The sequence below is a fragment of the Oreochromis niloticus genome, linkage group LG9 (assembly GCF_001858045.2).
Source record: "Oreochromis niloticus isolate F11D_XX linkage group LG9, O_niloticus_UMD_NMBU, whole genome shotgun sequence".
Classification (NCBI taxonomy): domain Eukaryota; kingdom Metazoa; phylum Chordata; class Actinopteri; order Cichliformes; family Cichlidae; genus Oreochromis; species Oreochromis niloticus.
The window spans coordinates 24,750,954-24,769,514 of NC_031974.2; the positions used below are offsets into that span (position 1 = coordinate 24,750,954).

General features: G+C 37.8%; 1 protein-coding gene and 1 long non-coding RNA gene across 2 annotated transcripts; both read left to right on the top strand.

Moving 5' to 3' along the window:
* The first annotated feature begins 4,579 nt into the window (after positions 1 to 4,579).
* On the top strand, positions 4,580 to 5,844 carry LOC109203612 (uncharacterized). The gene is made up of 3 exons (XR_002063380.2): positions 4,580 to 4,705; positions 4,896 to 4,971; positions 5,105 to 5,844. It is a non-coding gene; the product is annotated as an uncharacterized LOC109203612 (long non-coding RNA).
* A 6,514-nt stretch (positions 5,845 to 12,358) lies between these two features.
* On the top strand, positions 12,359 to 15,705 carry LOC106097644 (sialoadhesin-like). The gene is made up of 7 exons (XM_025910239.1): positions 12,359 to 12,401; positions 12,828 to 13,211; positions 13,519 to 13,824; positions 14,512 to 14,772; positions 14,954 to 15,026; positions 15,182 to 15,221; positions 15,327 to 15,705. The coding sequence occupies exons 1-7, from the start codon at positions 12,374 to 12,376 to the stop codon at positions 15,573 to 15,575; spliced, it is 1,341 nt and encodes a 446-aa protein (XP_025766024.1). The 5' UTR covers positions 12,359 to 12,373; the 3' UTR covers positions 15,576 to 15,705.
* Positions 15,706 to 18,561: the final 2,856 nt, after the last annotated feature.

The following is an 18,561-nucleotide window of genomic DNA, read 5'->3' on the forward strand; positions in this document are numbered from 1 at the left end:
TGGGTCCTTGGCTTCCTGGCTGATCAGTGAGGTTGAATAAGTAAGTAAGTTGCGGGAGAGCTGTGGGTTGCACGAGAGCTGCACTGTGAGTGTCACAACAAATTTGTGATGTTACTATAGGCGATACTATCAAGTCAAAAGACCAGCCAAGGACTGGTTAAGGCCCAGCTTGGGGGCTGTCACAGATCTGCTGTCCATTTTAAGTTGCTGTATCTGTACTATAATAGCAAAACAAATGACATACGTGACATGTAAAACATGTGAGACAGGGTGGAAGCTGGTCTTCTTCTCAATTATATGACTATAAAGCACCTGTTAGTTGAGTGATCTGCCATTAACAACAGGAAGCTACAATCAAAGTTGGATAACAACAGGCTACAATACAAGTTTCAAGTTTTATTGTCATGTACAGATAAACAGTGTAGCCACATTTATAATGAAATTCTTTGGCTCGTGCTGCTCAGCTTTACATGAGCATATTGAGAGTGTGCAGTTATATTGAGAAGAAAATAACAGAAATTAGCAGTGGTAGTAGTAATAATAATAATGATAATAATAATAATAATAATAATAATAATGATGATGATAATAATAACAATAATAACAATAAAAAGGAGAGGAAAAGGACTATTAAATATTAGAGAATTTAGTTGGTATTTACATTTAAGACAAGTTGGTATTTACAAGTTTGTGCAAGAGTATTTGCAGATTGTGCAAAGTTGTGCAGTGAGCATTTAAGTAGCATTTGTTGAAGTGACAGTGTGCAGAGTCCTGTAATTGTAGTGAGTGTGTAGTGGTGTGTATGGAATGTCAGCAGTTCAATAGTCTGATGGCTTGTGGGTTAAAACCGTCTCTGTGTCTGGTAGTGCGGGACTGGATGCTCCTGAACCGCCTGCCAGATGGCAGAAGTGTGAAGAGTCTGTGGCTGGGGTGGCTGAGATCAGAGAGGATCCGCTGTGTCTTCCTCATGCAGCGCTGTCTGTGGAGATCTGGCATGGCTGGCAGTTCAGTCCTGGTGATGCACTTTGCTGATCTCACTACCCTGTGCAGAGCTTTGCGGTCCAGAGCATTACAGCTGCCGTACCAGGTGGTGATGCAGCCAGTCAGAATACTTTCAATGGTGCATCAATAGAAGTTTGTAAGTATTCTGGGGTTCATGCCAAATCTTCTCAGGCGCCGCAGGAAAAAGAGCTACTGTCTTGCTGCTTTTGTGATCACACCAACATGGTGTGACCAACTCAGATCCTCGCTGATGTCGATGCCCAGGAATCTGAAGCAGGTGACTCTCTCCACCTCTGCTCCTTCGATGTGGATGGGGGTGTGGCCTCCTCTCTGCGGTCTCCTGTAATCCTCGATGAGCTCCTTGGTTTTGCTGACGTTAAGCAGCAGGTTGTTGTAACGGCACCATGATGTCAGGGCTCTCACCTCTGCCCTGTATGTCGTCTCATCTCCATCAGAAATGGTGTTGGAGCTGTGTGTTGCTGTACAGTCGTGGGTGAACAGGGTGTACAGCAGGGGGCTGAGCACACATCCCTTTGGGGCACCTGTGCTGAATGTAAGTGTGGATGAGGTGTTGCTGCCGATCCGAACCACCTGAAGTCTGTCTGTCAGGAAGTCCAGGATCCAGCTGCACAGGGAGGAGTTGATTTTCAGGTCACGGAGTTTTATAACGAGTCTGGATGGTATGATAGTATTGAAGGCGGAGCTATAGTCTATGAATAGCGTGAACCTGGCATCATTACTGTGATACTATTGGGTCAAACGATTAATAAGAGGTGTCAATCATGCAAATTGGCCAAAAGAAACCAAAGTTAAAGCCCCTCAGAGTTTAAAGGGCCAGAGGCCGGTTAAACGCTCTATGTGCACGGAACAAAAGGCCCATTGCAATGTAAATGTGTGGTTGTTGGAGTGATTTCGTTAAAAGTTGTCATTGTCGTGCTTAAAATTTGTAAACTTTGTCTTGAACTGCACTATTAGATATTTTTCTGTTAATCCCTACATGTAGGATGTTGGGGGAAGCTATTATCTATAGTGTTTAACTGCAGGCACATTGCATGAAATATTCTGGTTTCCTTATTTAGTAAGGAATGTTTACTTCCTGCCATTTACGGGCTCACCTGTGCATTATATGGTGGACCATTAAATGGGTTAAGCCAGGGTGAGGGGAGATGACCCTTTTATGACTAGAGATGTTGTTAGAATGGTTGTAACTGAAATGGTTCTAACTCAGCTGACATTGGTATTTATGTACTGACAGTGCTGTCATTTTTCACTGTTTCACTTCAGAAACATAAATCTTTGCACAAATGATGTTTATATGTTGGTTACTGAATTTCTGGAATAGAATGTAAACTGAAGAATAATTTTAAAAGGGTCATATGCTAAAAAATAAATAAATAAATTGGGCAAGGAAAAAATTGACTTTGAAGAATAAACTAATTCTGTTTTATATTCTATGAAATAATTTTACTAAATGAAGTGATTATGGGTTTATAATCATTTTGCATTTTGACCAGACATGAGAGAAATGATTTGTCATTTAGTGTATCTAGATAAACTTTACTGTATCAGATGGTGGGATTTAGTAGCTTATATTTCTCATATTATATTAATTATTATTTTAGCATCAATATTTGAATTCATGGCTTAATTAAAAATGTCTTAACATTTATTGAGCTCGGATATAAAATTCTTTTTATCCACAACTAAACTCATGTGTCAAAAGACAAATGCCTGGTGTTGCTGCTCAACAACCAAATTGTACTGTTACTGTGCCCTTTCTCACACTTTGTGATTAATTTTAGTGCTGATGCAGTCACTGCAGATGTGCTACAAGATAAATGTAAATGTAAGTGCTTGTGGCAGAGGGACTTCTCTGTGACTGAATTTTGAGGAAGTTGGTCAACAAAGTCTTTTGTGTCGATTGATGAGAGTAAATATCAGCTAAATATTTCCACCAAATGGATATATCAAATGTATTTAATAACATAAACATGAATTTTTAATGAAACAAGGAAAGTGGATTTAAAAAACGAATCACTTTTCAGGAAATTGGTATCTTACTTATTCTTTCAGCATCGTTTGTGTTTTCATAGCTTCTCTTTACATGTGTATATAATTCCTAGTAATCAAGAATTATTTCATGTTGATAAATATATTCTGTAAAAGTGTGCAAGCTTGAAAAAAAAAAACTCAAGTGAGTAAAGAGCTAAATATTTAATTTTACAAGAAAATATTCACATACAAAAATACTATCTCACTAACTAAATTGTAGAGAATACACGTTTTGCTCGGGCATAGAAAAAAAACATGTAGTTAACTAAAATTAATGTGTGAATTGATTAATAATTAAATTGTATTTACAGCTGCTTTGGCTGGTTGTCCTGATGAAACAGCACTCTTCATAACTGCACCAAAGAAGCTGGAAGCACTGAGTGGATCTTGTTTGCAAATCCCATGTAGCTTCAGACCCAAAGAAGAACAGAAATTTAACAACACAAAAAAAACCTTTGGAGTGTGGATTAAAACTCAATCCCAATTTGGCAAATATCCAAACAATGTGATCTTCAACAGTAGTGGAGCAGTTAGCATCTATCCAATGAGTATTACTGGGAACCTGAGTCAGAGAGACTGCACCACTCTGTTTTCTAATTTAACCACCACATACACAGACACATACTTCTTCAGAGTAGAGAGTGAACCATTCAAGGCGACAGCTTGTTGTGATCCTCTTCATATAACAGTCAGAGGTAATAGTGTTTTTAGTTTTTTTTTAAATTTTCATTATTTTGTCTTACCTATTAATAAACTTATATTCAGGACTTTGATCTATTGTTTGATTATAATGAATACCTGTTGAGCAAATTTTGTATGACAGTCGTAATGATTGTCCCAGCATGATACTCAGGAGATTGTGTCTTATTATAATTTCTGCTCTGCAGTTATTTTAAGGACGTGATTGCATTTGTAAATTTAAGTATGAAATCAGAACAGATTTACAGAATTTAATCAATGGTACAAATTTCAGTGTGATTTTATAATGAATATGTACGTGAAACTACAGATTCTCCTTGGAGGCCCAATATTACAATCCCAGGTGATCTGAAGGAGAAGGAGTCTGTCACTATAACCTGCTCAGCTCTCACTCCCTGTCCACACTCCCCTCCTCAACTCACCTGGAATCTCACACAAGACTCTCACAACAAAATAGAGGAAAACACAGATGGAAGCTTTACAACTAAAATCCAGCAGACCATCACTCTGTCAGACACACATGATGGAAAGAAGATCAGCTGCTCTGCCAGATATCCTGTGAACCAAGGAAAAGACACCAAGACAGCAGAGACAGAAGAGACTCTCAGTCTTTCATGTAAGACAATCAGAGTTTGTTGCTGAACTGAATCCTATAGGACAACATGAATTATGGGATTTTTTTTTTTTTTTCCTCCAGATGTTCCTAAAGACACCTCAGCATCCATCAGTCCATCAGGTTTGGTGTCAGCAGGCAGCTGGGTGAAGCTGACCTGCTCCAGCAGAGCCAAACCTCCAGTCAGCAGCTTCACCTGGTTCAAGAAGAGCAGAGCTGTGAAAGTATCTGAAGGAGAGATTTACAGCTTCAATGTAACAGATGGAGGAGTTTATTACTGTGTGGCCACTAATGATCTGGGTAATCAGACATCAGCAGAGATTCATGTGAATACTGAAGGTAATGTTAACCAGTACTTATTCAACTGAATGCAAAGAGGAGTTTTGCATTGCTGTTTATGATTTTTGGTCGTCTTGTCTATGACACGCTTAAACAATCTTTGTGACTGTTGATTGTTTGACTTTCTTTTTGAGTTCACACAGTATTCTTCAAGAAGGCAAACTTTAAAATCTTTTGTTTGAACATTCAGGTGGTATTGGTCTCTTTGCTCTACTGCAGACTGCAGGAATCACAGTGCTTGTGATCACACTGGCCATCTTTGAGTGGTGAGACAAATCTTTCTGTGATATGCTCATTTTAAAAGTGTGTGGCCTATATTGCATGGATCTTTATCATTCATCACTGTCAAACCAAACAGAAACTAAAACTTTTTTAATTGTTTGTTTGTTTTTATTTCAGCTGCTTCAGATCGAGACGCTCCAACAAATCAGAGATAGAAATCTGCCAAATGAACACTTACTTAACAGCTGAACAACTAAAGTCTATGCAAGTCGCAAGAGGAGGGAAAACTCCAGTTTAAAATACAATATGAAACTATTTTTAACGCTTAAGAGTTGGTTTGCCAGAATTAAGGATGTTTGTAGATTTCTTTATAGTGTGGTGTTCAAATATTTTTAGGCAAATTATTAAAAAAAAGGCCATACTGGCTTAAAATGTATACCACCAGACCTTAAAAGGTTGCTTGTCTCGCTCAGATTATTCATATTAGCAAAGTATGCTTATAGACCAGGTCATACTAGAACTCTCTCAGCACATATAAGGGATCACTGTTTAATAAATATAGATGATAGGAAACTAGACAGGGTTGTGTTTTTAAATGCTACTGTGTTCAATGTCACTGACAACAGTGTTTTAATAACAAAATGAAATGTCTATAATGATGTGTTTTGTGTGTGTGTGTTTATGGGTGTGTGGATTTGTCATGTCTGTTGTGTTTTTGTAATACGTTTATCATCTTCTGCATGTAATCTTCCACGGGCCAGCGGATGCAAATTATCTTAAACTAACTCTGGTACAAAACATTGAATCACAACATTTATGTTAATATTGTGCATTTTTCCTTTTCAAATAAAATCAATTAATAATAATAACTGAACCTAGATGTTGTTGTATCTCAGATCAAAAACTGTCTTTCTGGGTGATGGTGAGCATTTTTAAATAGCAGCTTTTCTGACAGTACGGAAAAATCTTGTGGAGCTCCAAAAGTGAATTGTTTTTATTAATGATTTGCTGGCTGAGTGGTTATATACGCTGATGATCCAACTTTTTTTGAGCATGACTAAAAATAGTAGAATTGTTCCATAACATTACAAAGCATGTGACAATAACAAAAAATAATTACACAATTAGAACTTGAATAAACTTTTATTTTGGTCCAATCATACTAATTACCTAGATCATACTAACTCCAAGATGGCCAAAAAAAACCCACCAAAAAAAGAAATAGTGGGACCATTGTGGCTCTGTGTATACTAATTTAACAATGTGATGATAAATCAGATGCAGGTCTTCTCTTGTTCTTGCACAAGTTGAAAGATCTGGCGTACTTCTTTTGTCATAAACCAGTGCATGTGTGGGTCCTTGGCTTCCTGGCTGATCAGTGAGGTTGAATAAGTAAGTAAGTTGCGGGAGAGCTGTGGGTTGCACGAGAGCTGCACTGTGAGTGTCACAACAAATTTGTGATGTTACTATAGGCGATACTATCAAGTCAAAAGACCAGCCAAGGACTGGTTAAGGCCCAGCTTGGGGGCTGTCACAGATCTGCTGTCCATTTTAAGTTGCTGTATCTGTACTATAATAGCAAAACAAATGACATACGTGACATGTAAAACATGTGAGACAGGGTGGAAGCTGGTCTTCTTCTCAATTATATGACTATAAAGCACCTGTTAGTTGAGTGATCTGCCATTAACAACAGGAAGCTACAATCAAAGTTGGATAACAACAGGCTACAATACAAGTTTCAAGTTTTATTGTCATGTACAGATAAACAGTGTAGCCACATTTATAATGAAATTCTTTGGCTCGTGCTGCTCAGCTTTACATGAGCATATTGAGAGTGTGCAGTTATACTGAGAAGAAAATAACAGAAATTAGCAGTGGTAGTAGTAATAATAATAATGATAATAATAATAATAATAATAATAATGATGATGATAATAATAACAATAATAACAATAAAAAGGAGAGGAAAAGGACTATTAAATATTAGAGAATTTAGTTGGTATTTACATTTAAGACAAGTTGGTATTTACAAGTTTGTGCAAGAGTATTTGCAGATTGTGCAAAGTTGTGCAGTGAGCATTTAAGTAGCATTTGTTGAAGTGACAGTGTGCAGAGTCCTGTAATTGTAGTGAGTGTGTAGTGGTGTGTATGGAATGTCAGCAGTTCAATAGTCTGATGGCTTGTGGGTAAAAACCGTCTCTGTGTCTGGTAGTGCGGGACTGGATGCTCCTGAACCGCCTGCCAGATGGCAGAAGTGTGAAGAGTCTGTGGCTGGGGTGGCTGAGATCAGAGAGGATCCGCTGTGTCTTCCTCATGCAGCGCTGTCTGTGGAGATCTGGCATGGCTGGCAGTTCAGTCCTGGTGATGCACTTTGCTGATCTCACTACCCTGTGCAGAGCTTTGCGGTCCAGAGCATTACAGCTGCCGTACCAGGTGGTGATGCAGCCAGTCAGAATACTTTCAATGGTGCATCAATAGAAGTTTGTGAGTATTCTGGGGTTCATGCTGAATCTTCTCAGGCGCCGCAGGAAAAAGAGCTACTGTCTTGCTGCTTTTGTGATCACACCAACATGGTGTGACCAACTCAGATCCTCGCTGATGTCGATGCCCAGGAATCTGAAGCAGGTGACTCTCTCCACCTCTGCTCCTTCGATGTGGATGGGGGTGTGGCCTCCTCTCTGCGGTCTCCTGTAATCCTCGATGAGCTCCTTGGTTTTGCTGACGTTAAGCAGCAGGTTGTTGTAACGGCACCATGATGTCAGGGCTCTCACCTCTGCCCTGTATGTCGTCTCATCTCCATCAGAAATGGTGTTGGAGCTGTGTGTTGCTGTACAGTCGTGGGTGAACAGGGTGTACAGCAGGGGGCTGAGCACACATCCCTTTGGGGCACCTGTGCTGAATGTAAGTGTGGATGAGGTGTTGCTGCCGATCCGAACCACCTGAAGTCTGTCTGTCAGGAAGTCCAGGATCCAGCTGCACAGGGAGGAGTTGATTTTCAGGTCACGGAGTTTTATAACGAGTCTGGATGGTATGATAGTATTGAAGGCGGAGCTATAGTCTATGAATAGCGTGAACCTGGCATCATTACTGTGATACTATTGGGTCAAACGATTAATAAGAGGTGTCAATCATGCAAATTGGCCAAAAGAAACCAAAGTTAAAGCCCCTCAGAGTTTAAAGGGCCAGAGGCCGGTTAAACGCTCTATGTGCACGGAACAAAAGGCCCATTGCAATGTAAATGTGTGGTTGTTGGAGTGATTTCGTTAAAAGTTGTCATTGTCGTGCTTAAAATTTGTAAACTTTGTCTTGAACTGCACTATTAGATATTTTTCTGTTAATCCCTACATGTAGGATGTTGGGGGAAGCTATTATCTATAGTGTTTAACTGCAGGCACATTGCATGAAATATTCTGGTTTCCTTATTTAGTAAGGAATGTTTACTTCCTGCCATTTACGGGCTCACCTGTGCATGTATATGGTGGACCATTAAATGGGTTAAGCCAGGGTGAGGGGAGATGACCCTTTTATGACTAGAGATGTTGTTAGAATGGTTGTAACTGAAATGGTTCTAACTCAGCTGACATTGTCACGGACCCGGTTCCGGGGACTCGGGGTCCGTGAACAGTGTGGACCTTTATTATTATTATTATTATTATTATTATTATTATTATTGCTATTATTATTATTGTATTGGTTGTATGTTTTCTGCACTGTGCTCTTGTGTTCCATGCTGGTGGGTGTATATGTGTGCGGGTGTGTCTGGAGGATGAGGGACAGCCACCTGCAGGCCTGATGGGTGTGGCCCTGCCAGCTGCCGGTCACGCCCAGGTTCTCACACACCTGCTTCTGATCAGGCTCGTCGGGGGAGCTACATAACAGAGCGATGGGGCTTCCTCCGGCGCAGGATCGTTGAGTTAGACTCCATGTCAGTGTTTAAAGAGCTGTTTAGTGTATGCCTGCTGGAGTTGGTGCCATAACGGCTGCATCTGTTGTTTTTCCTCAGGAGGAGAGCGGAACACAGGACTGCAGGACGCACGGGGTGTGCGTAGGCACAGGGGCAGAGAGCACAGGATATCAGCACTTAGGGGAAGACACGTCACGGGAGTCAAGGGAGCACTCTGGAGAATTATTGTGTGGTGTACATTTACCTCACTGTAAATAAATGCACTGCTCATTCCACTAAGTCCAGCGTTTGGGTCCTATCTCCAACATTCCCCACGGTCTGCCTGCCAGACCGTGACAGACATGGGTATTTATGTACTGACAGTGCTGTCATTTTTCACTGTTTCACTTCAGAAACATAAATCTTTGCACAAATGATGTTTATATGTTGGTTACTGAATTTCTGGAATAGAATGTAAACTGAAGAATAATTTTAAAAGGGTCATATGCTAAAAAATAAATAAATAAATTGGGCAAGGAAAAAATTGACTTTGAAGAATAAACTAATTCTGTTTTATATTCTATGAAATAATTTTACTAAATGAAGTGATTATGGGTTTATAATCATTTTGCATTTTGACCAGACATGAGAGAAATGATTTGTCATTTAGTGTATCTAGATAAACTTTACTGTATCAGATGGTGGGATTTAGTAGCTTATATTTCTCATATTATATTAATTATTATTTTAGCATCAATATTTGAATTCATGGCTTAATTAAAAATGTCTTAACATTTATTGAGCTCGGATATAAAATTCTTTTTATCCACAACTAAACTCATGTGTCAAAAGACAAATGCCTGGTGTTGCTGCTCAACAACCAAATTGTACTGTTACTGTGCCCTTTCTCACACTTTGTGATTAATTTTAGTGCTGATGCAGTCACTGCAGATGTGCTACAAGATAAATGTAAATGTAAGTGCTTGTGGCAGAGGGACTTCTCTGTGACTGAATTTTGAGGAAGTTGGTCAACAAAGTCTTTTGTGTCGATTGATGAGAGTAAATATCAGCTAAATATTTCCACCAAATGGATATATCAAATGTATTTAATAACATAAACATGAATTTTTAATGAAACAAGGAAAGTGGATTTAAAAAACGAATCACTTTTCAGGAAATTGGTATCTTACTTATTCTTTCAGCCAAGGGCGTCGATTTGGCATGGACGGAGGGGACATGTCCCCACCAATAATTTGATTGCTTCTTGTAAAAAAACAACAACAAACCCGATAGAAAGAAAAAAAAAGATCTGTCAGCGTCTCAGTCACCCAGCGGTGCAGAAAGAGTTAAATTACGTTCTCTACTGGAGTCCGACCTCATGTGACAAATATGGCCAATGTGATTGGCTGAGCCTTTCAGGGAGCTCTGTTTAGTTTCAGCAGCGGCAAGCCTGCGCTGAGAGGAGGACGGTAGCAAAGAGGAAGAAAGTGCATATAAGAAAGTATTTTTTTAAAGAAACCTGTAAGTCAATTAAAGCCAAGCTCACTCATAAAATGTGTCCGTCATAATAACGTTACAAGCTATGCTAGACTTTGGCTCACATCAGTCTAAAATTGTATGTAACCATGAATTACGTGTTTTGAAAACTAACTGCACAACAGGCAGCTCTATTAGTTCTCCCAGTCTCAGAGCAACATTTCTAATTTTGATTGAAACTGTCAGAAAAAACGGCAGCCTCGAGCAAGCCAGGATATTAGTTTACAGAGGCAGTTAAAATTATACGTCTAACGTTAAAATGTTGGTGACACAATAATTTCATCCTAGTGGCACTGACATATTCATAGGGTTAATTTTTGAGACAAAATATCATGAGGTAGTCATGATTTTGCAAATATTCCACCTTGTAGTGCAGTTTGCACTACAATTGTTAGGCTGCTGATGTAAATTGATAGATTAGTGTAGATTTGACAAAGAATCTGAATTGACATGTCTCACTTTTTATATGGCACGAATCAATGTGTTATTTTATCAGGTGGCAATATGTCCTAGTGCAGTCAGAGGGGAAAAGCCAGGGCCAAAGGTGAGGCACATCAAGCACAGAATAATAATTTTGTGGTCATCTTAGATGAGTTTTATCGACAAAAACCACCGGTTCATTTAGTGTTCCCTTAGTGCTAATGTATAAGAGAAGTTGGTGTACTCTAACTGAAGTAATCGTGTTAAGATAAGATAAGATTACCTTTCGTTTTGTCACAGCAGAAAGTGGACAGTGCAAAGTAATATAGCAAAAATTAGAATACAATAAGAATAATATACTGTACACAACTGTACAGAATAGAATAAAATAGTAGAATAAAATATACATTAGGATACAAATAGAATACAAATGTTATATACAACTGATTAAAAATACAACTTACAACGTCTTATTGCACATGTGTGTGTTTGATCAGCTGCAAAAGTCTTTGTTGTGGAGTCTGACAGCAGTGGGGAGGAAAGACCTGCGAAATCGCTCCATCCCACATATAAGGCCTTAAAGTTATATTCTTTTATTGTCTTGACTGTATTTGAAGCTATTTTTATTTTTGTATGATACCTGATTTATGTGGAATAAAATCAAAGTAAACTAAAGTCTAAAATACTTAGTTAGTCATTTGTTTAATAGTAATTTAACATTATATAATTCACATATAAAACTATGAATTGTAATTTTAAATGGTTTAATAGCATGTAGAATAGCGTATGTAGGCAAGTATATTTCTTCTTTTTTATCAAGAAGCAAAGACAAAAAGGAAAAAAAAAAGAAACAGGGCGGGGTGTGGTGGTTGAAACACCCATCCCCACCAATGCCAAAACCAAATCTACGCCCTTGCTTTCAGCATCATTTGTGTTTTCATACCTTCTCTTTACATGTGTATATAATTCCTAGTAATCAAGAATTATTTCATGTTGATAAATATATTCTGTAAAAGTGTGCAAGCTTGAAAAAAAAACTCAAGTGAGTAAAGAGGTCTTATTGTGACTTTAAAAATATGTCTGACTTCCTCTGTCACAGGATATCAGCAGAACTGAAGAGTTTTTCTCAGAGGCATCGAGTGACGCCTACAGCAGCTTTGTGACTTAATTGCACCTTCTTAAACAGCTTGTTCTCTTTCTGTACTTCCTTCTTTCTAACATCGGCTGGGTGACACGGTTTAATCTAATTCTTTAAAACAATAAAATAATAAGACAACACTTGGGCTTGTTTGGTAAGGACACATTTTATTGCTTTAATTCAGTAACTTTTTACCTTTCTTTTACTGCACTTACAGGTACATGTAAAGTAATTTTATTTACTGATGTTCTAGTTTTACATAGACTGCTTTGTGTTATATTTTTTTTATATTTCACCATAGTTTGAAGTGAAGAACTACAAGAAAAAAAACAAGATATGTACAAAAGGAAAATATTTTTAAAAAAATGTAAGTACAGTGTTACAGCTCCATACGTGAAATGATTTCTTTTCTTTTTTAAAATCCAGGCAGTAGAGTAGTCTGTCTGTGAACATTCAGACAGTCAGCATGTTACTGATTGTCCTGCTTATTTCAGGTGAGTATTTCAGTATTTCAAAGTAATTATTAGAGTTATTTTACATCGTGAACTTCATTTAATAACAAAGACTTACTTTTTGTCCTGACTTTAAATTAATATATTTTATGTAGAAACTGTTAACAACAGAGGAACAAAAATGTTTGTTGGCACTTTCAAGCATTACAATAGACAATTTTTGAATCTCTGATTATTATTATTATTATTTTCATCTTACATCCAAACAGCAGATGGTGGCTAAAATGTTCCTGTTATGGCTGGATTATCAGCTAAATATTTAATTTTACAAGAAAATATTCACATACAAAAATACTATCTCACTAACTAAATTGTAGAGAATACACGTTTTGCTCGGGCATAGAAAAAAAACATGTAGTTAACTAAAATTAATGTGTGAATTGATTAATAATTAAATTGTATTTACAGCTGCTTTGGCTGGTTGTCCTGATGAAACAGCACTCTTCATAACTGCACCAAAGAAGCTGGAAGCACTGAGTGGATCTTGTTTGCAAATCCCATGTAGCTTCAGCACCAAAGAAGAACAGAAATTTAACAACACAAAAAAAACCTTTGGAGTGTGGATTAAAACTCAATCCCAATTTGGCAAATATCCAAACAATGTGATCTTCAACAGTAGTGGAGCAGTTAGCATCTATCCAATGAGTATTACTGGGAACCTGAGTCAGAGAGACTGCACCACTCTGTTTACTAATTTAACCACAAACTACACAGCCACATACTTCTTCAGAGTAGAGAGAGAAACATTCAAGGCAACAGCTGCTTGTGATTCTCTTCATATAACAGTCAGAGGTAATAGTGTTTTTTTTTTTTCTTTCATTATTTTGTCTTACCTATTAATAAACTTATATTCAGGACTTTGATCTATTGTTTGATTATAATGAATACCTGTTGAGCAAATTTTGTATGACAGTCGTAATGATTGTCCCAGCATGATACTCAGGGGATTGTGTCTTATTATAATTTCTGCTCTGCAGTTATTTTAAGGACGTGATTGCATTTGTAAATTTAAGTATGAAATCAGAACAGATTTACAGATTTTAATCAATGGTACAAATTTCAGTGTGATTTTATAATGAATATGTATGTGAAACCACAGATTCTCCTTGGAGGCCCAATATTACAATCCCAGGTGATCTGAAGGAGAAGGAGTCTGTCAATATAACCTGCTCAGCTCTCACTCCCTGTCCACACTCCCGTCCTCAACTCACCTGGAATCTCACACAAGACTCTCACAACAAAATAGAGGAAAACACAGATGGAAGCTTTACAACTAAAATCCAGCAGACCATCACTCTGTCAGACACACATGATGGAAAGAAGATCAGCTGCTCTGCCAGATATCCTGTGAACCAAGGAAAAGACACCAAGACAGCAGAGACAGAAGAGACTCTCAGTGTTTCATGTAAGACAATCAGAGTTTGTTGCTGAACTGAATCCTATAGGACAACATGATTTATGGGATATTTTTTTTTTTTTTTCCAGATGTTCCTAAAGACACCTCAGCATCCATCAGTCCATCAGGTTTGGTGTCAGCAGGCAGCTGGGTGAAGCTGACCTGCTCCAGCAGAGCCAAACCTCCAGTCAGCAGCTTCACCTGGTTCAAGAAGAGCAGAGATGGAGCTGTGAAAGTATCTGAAGGAGAGATTTACAGCTTCAATGTAACAGATGGAGGAGTTTATTACTGTGTGGCCACTAATGTTCTGGGTAATCAGACATCAGCAGAGATTCATGTGACTGTTAGAGGTAAAGTTACTCACCAGTTATTTTAAAAATTGTATTTTCCTTTTTTTTTTCTAGTTTTCTTTGTGATATACTTTATGAGAGAGAAGAAAAAGAAGTTTGCTTTATAAGACACTTAATTTTATTTTATAAAAATCAGGATTGTACTTCATCCTTCACAGTGCAGTTATTCAGCTTTTAAACCTTATAGACGTTTCTGTAATACAAGAATCTTCTTGCATTACAGAAAACTGGTTGGTGTCTACACTATAGTGAAGACTGTGGGAATCATAATGCTTGTGAGCACACTGATCATCTTTGACTACTGACAGTCAGACTTTGATCTATGGGATATTCTTTTTTTCTCCAGATGCTCCTAAAGACACCTCAGCATCCATCAGTCCATCAGGTTTGGTGTCAGCAGGCAGCTGGGTGAAGCTGACCTGCTCCAGCAGAGCCAAACCTCCAGTCAGCAGCTTCACCTGGTTCAAGAAGAGCAGAGATGGAGCTGTGAAAGTATCTGAAGGAGAGATTTACAGCTTCAATGTAACAGATGGAGGAGTTTATTACTGTGTGGCCACTAATGATCTGGGTAATCAGACATCAGCAGAGATTCACGTGACTGTTGCAGGTAAAGATAAAGGCTGAAGACACTGAAGTCTTTCTTTTCTTCCATTTTTCAATTGTCTTTGAAGATTTCCTTGTTGATCTATTAATTTCATTGCTACACTGAAACTTAACAACAATGTAAAAAAAGCTTTTGCAGGCGTATCTTTAAGTCCACATTATTGTATATTGTTTGACTCACACAGAGTCCACACTGGGCCTACTTCTTGGAGGAATCTCTGGGATCATCTTACTCATTTGTTTGATAATCTTTCTTTGGCAAGTATCACACATCACATTAGAAGACATGATGTTTAACGGTGATATTTTAGCAGCACTTTAAAATGTGTTTTTTTTTTCCATCAAGCTGAAATCTACTCACACATATATTCAACATAAACAAATATAATTTTATTGCTTCTCATGTCGTCCAGGTGGTCAAAGTCAATGCGTCGAACTCAACAACAGACTCGGGTAAGACAATACTGAACTTCTCTGTAGTTTAGCTGTTTACATGATTGTAAACTACCACCTAGTCACATGGTCTACATCACAGATATTACTTTGCTTATTTTATAGATTCAACCACATGAAGAGTGGGTCGTTGAAGGGCCAGCAAATAACACAGAAAAAGAGGAAGAAAACATCCATTATGGAGAGATCAGCTTCTCTAAGCTGGGATTTGAAGCATCCTCTGACTCAGTGCAGGACAGAGGACAGCAGCAGGATACGGTGTACGCACAGGTGAAAGTCAACAACCAAGAAAACAGCTTAACACAGAGAGCTCATGGCCAAGAGGAACTCTACACTGAGGTGAAGAAAAAATAAGAGCTATTTCTTTACAACCTATGGAGAGTAAAAAATAAATGTGGAACATATACATGAAAATGTGTCATTGTCACTGCCAAACAGTTCAGTGAATCAAAAAATGCCCTTTTTGTCTATTCCCCCTCCTGTATAATAAGGCAGTTTTCAGATTTTGATTTCCTGGGGGGCATCCCATTCTTAATCAATACAGTTTAATATGATGTTGGCCCAGCCTTTACAACTATAAGAACTATGGCTTCCGGTCTCCACTCTAATTCATCCCAAAGATGTTCTGTCAGGTTGAGGTCAGGACTCTGTGCAGTCCAGTCGAGTTCTTCCACACCAATTAACTCATCCATGTCTTTATGAATCTTGCTTTGTGCACTGGTGCACAGCCATATTGGAACAGGAAGGGACTAGCTCCAAACTGTTCCCAGAAAGTTGGGAGCATTAAATTCTCCAAAATGTCTTGGTATACTTAAGTATTAAGATTTCTTTCCACTGAAACTAAGGGATTGAGTTCAACTCCTGAAAAACAATCCCACGCCATAACCCCCCTCCATCAAGCTTTACACTTGACACAATGCAGTCAGACATGGCAACCACCAAATGCAGACAAGTCCACTGGATTGCCAGAGAAGCGTGATTTGTCCCTCCAGTGATGTGTTTACACTGCTAAAGTGTTTACACTGCTCTACAGTCCAGTGGTGGCATGCATTACACCACTGCATTTGACACTTTCCTTTGTGCTTGGAGATAAGGCTTGGATGCAGTTGCTCAGCCATGGAAACCCATTCCATCAAGTTCTCTACAAACGGTTCTTGAGCTAATCTGAAGGCCAAGTGAAGCCTGGGGACCCATAGTAATTGACTCAGAGTCAGCAACCTCTGTGCACCATGTGCCTCAACATCCACTGACAACTGGCCATGAAAGTGATTAGATAACCAGAATTCAATGATTTGGATGGATGAGTAAATACTTTTGGCAATGTACTGTAAATATATTGCTTTTATCTATGGACAGCATTCACATATATTAAGGATCTGATGGATGCATAGGAAAAAACCTGGAGTTCAGCATCTCTTTCAAGGATCCTGTGCATGTGGAAAAACTAATGATCAATCCACTGACCTCCCAACTAGTTGATGACCCACTCACTACTCCACCTGAGCAAAGCTATCATACTTTCTATAATTTGCAAGTTTGCACTAGCAACTTAAGAACCTCCTTATAGTTTATCTCTTTTTTATTATGATTTTTTTAGTCATTGTCATTTTCAAACAGTAATTGCATGTTTTTGTGCTCTTGTGTGATTTGTTATTTGATTTAGCAGACATGTTGAAATGAATGTTCCAGAGCTATTAATTGCTATTAAGAGCTATTAATAGGAAACTATTAATAGGAAACTAGCCATAATTCATGTAGAGAAACTAGCAAAAAACACATCTGCAAATATATTAAATGTATTAAGTAAAACATTCATTTCAATTCAAGAGTTTTTCAGATTTTTCAGATTTTTTGTAAGAAGGGTTTTGCTCTATATTGTGTCTGCTGTGACAAACAAAATTTATAAGCAGAGGAACATTTTAAAAAGAAATATCATATTTTTAAGTTTGAAGTTTAAAGAAAAAAGTGTTTGAAATGATCGCTGTTTGTTCAGGTTTGTACACATAAATACCTTTTTTATGTCTGATTGAATCAGTTCTAATATGTGTGTTTAACTCTGGTTGTGCATTTGTAAAATTACAAATTCCTGTACATATTTCTATATCTTAGTTTACTCTTGTGGATCATATACACATTTATCAACGTTTTGAGACAAATTTCTCTTCATATTCATTCATCTTTTCTTGTTTATTTATTTATTACCATTTCATTATTCTTGGTGATCTAAATCTTGTCCCCCCTTCTTCGACTTCCTGTCAAGAGGCTTTCTTCCACTTTTCACTTTCTCTTCCACTTGCACCAACTTTCTGAAAGAAGTAGGATATCGACTCCATGGGCATGTTGAATATCTGTCTTTAGTGTTGATGTCACCATCTTGTGGCAGCAAGCTGCTAATTTGCAATTTTTCAAAAATAAAACACATAATTTGTGATGGTATAATTAGTAAGTTGTAACTATTCTCCAGAAAAATGCTCCTGATGAGTGTTAAATGGACTATGCAAATATTAAAGTTGAACTATTTTTTAAATGCTGTATAATCTCTTAATAGTCCACCATCATATTCTACAAATCATGTTTGTGTGGTGGCTTTCTTGTAAGTAATACATATCTCTTAATTAAAACAACAACAACAACAACAAAAAGGCTGACTTTGATATTTATGTGTTTTTCTCTTTAAACAATTTATTAAAATACATTAATGACAAAACAATAAAAAAATCACTTTAATTAAAAGGCATGTGTGACATTGTTAATGATCAATATCCACAGGGTGGATTAAAATAGTAATAGAAAAGTAAAGGTGGTTAAACTTACATTCACTCAACAAAGCGATTACTTACAGATGCCAATCTGAAAGAGCTGGTTGAACATGGACTTGGTCAAGTTGCTTGTTCCATGAGACAAGACAATGAGTTTTGTGGGATCGTGTCGATAAACCATGTTTAATGGAATGTTGACAGTTTATTATGGATAATGGGAATCCCTGTTACGGCTATTCTTTTCTTTTTTTTCTCCCGTTGACCACAATGAAACCACAGCATTCATCACTCCATCAGGTTCAGTGCCTGAAAGCAGCTGGATGAACCAGCAGAGCCAAACCTCCAGTCAGCAGCTTCATCTGGTTCAAGAAGAGCAGAGATGGAGCTGTGAAAGTATCTGAAGGAGAGATTTACAGCTTCAATGTAACAGATGGAGGAGTTTACAGTTTACGTGGATTATCCTATTCTCTTACTGATCACACTGAAGAATAAGTGCTCTTTGCTTTGAGTTTGAGTTGGTTTTTTGCGGGGAATTTTTTTTACTTTATACACAGTATAAAGTACAGTATACACAGTGTGTG

Bases quoted from the DNA above. Each gene is read 5' to 3' on its own strand.
- LOC106097644 (XM_025910239.1), top strand. From the start codon at position 12,374: ATGTTACTGATTGTCCTGCTTATTTCAG. The intron at 13,825-14,511 runs GTAAGACAATCA...TTTTTTCTCCAG, and splicing joins AGAGACTCTCAGTGTTTCAT to ATGCTCCTAAAGACACCTCA. The intron at 15,027-15,181 runs GCAAGTATCACA...CATGTCGTCCAG, and splicing joins TGTTTGATAATCTTTCTTTG to GTGGTCAAAGTCAATGCGTC.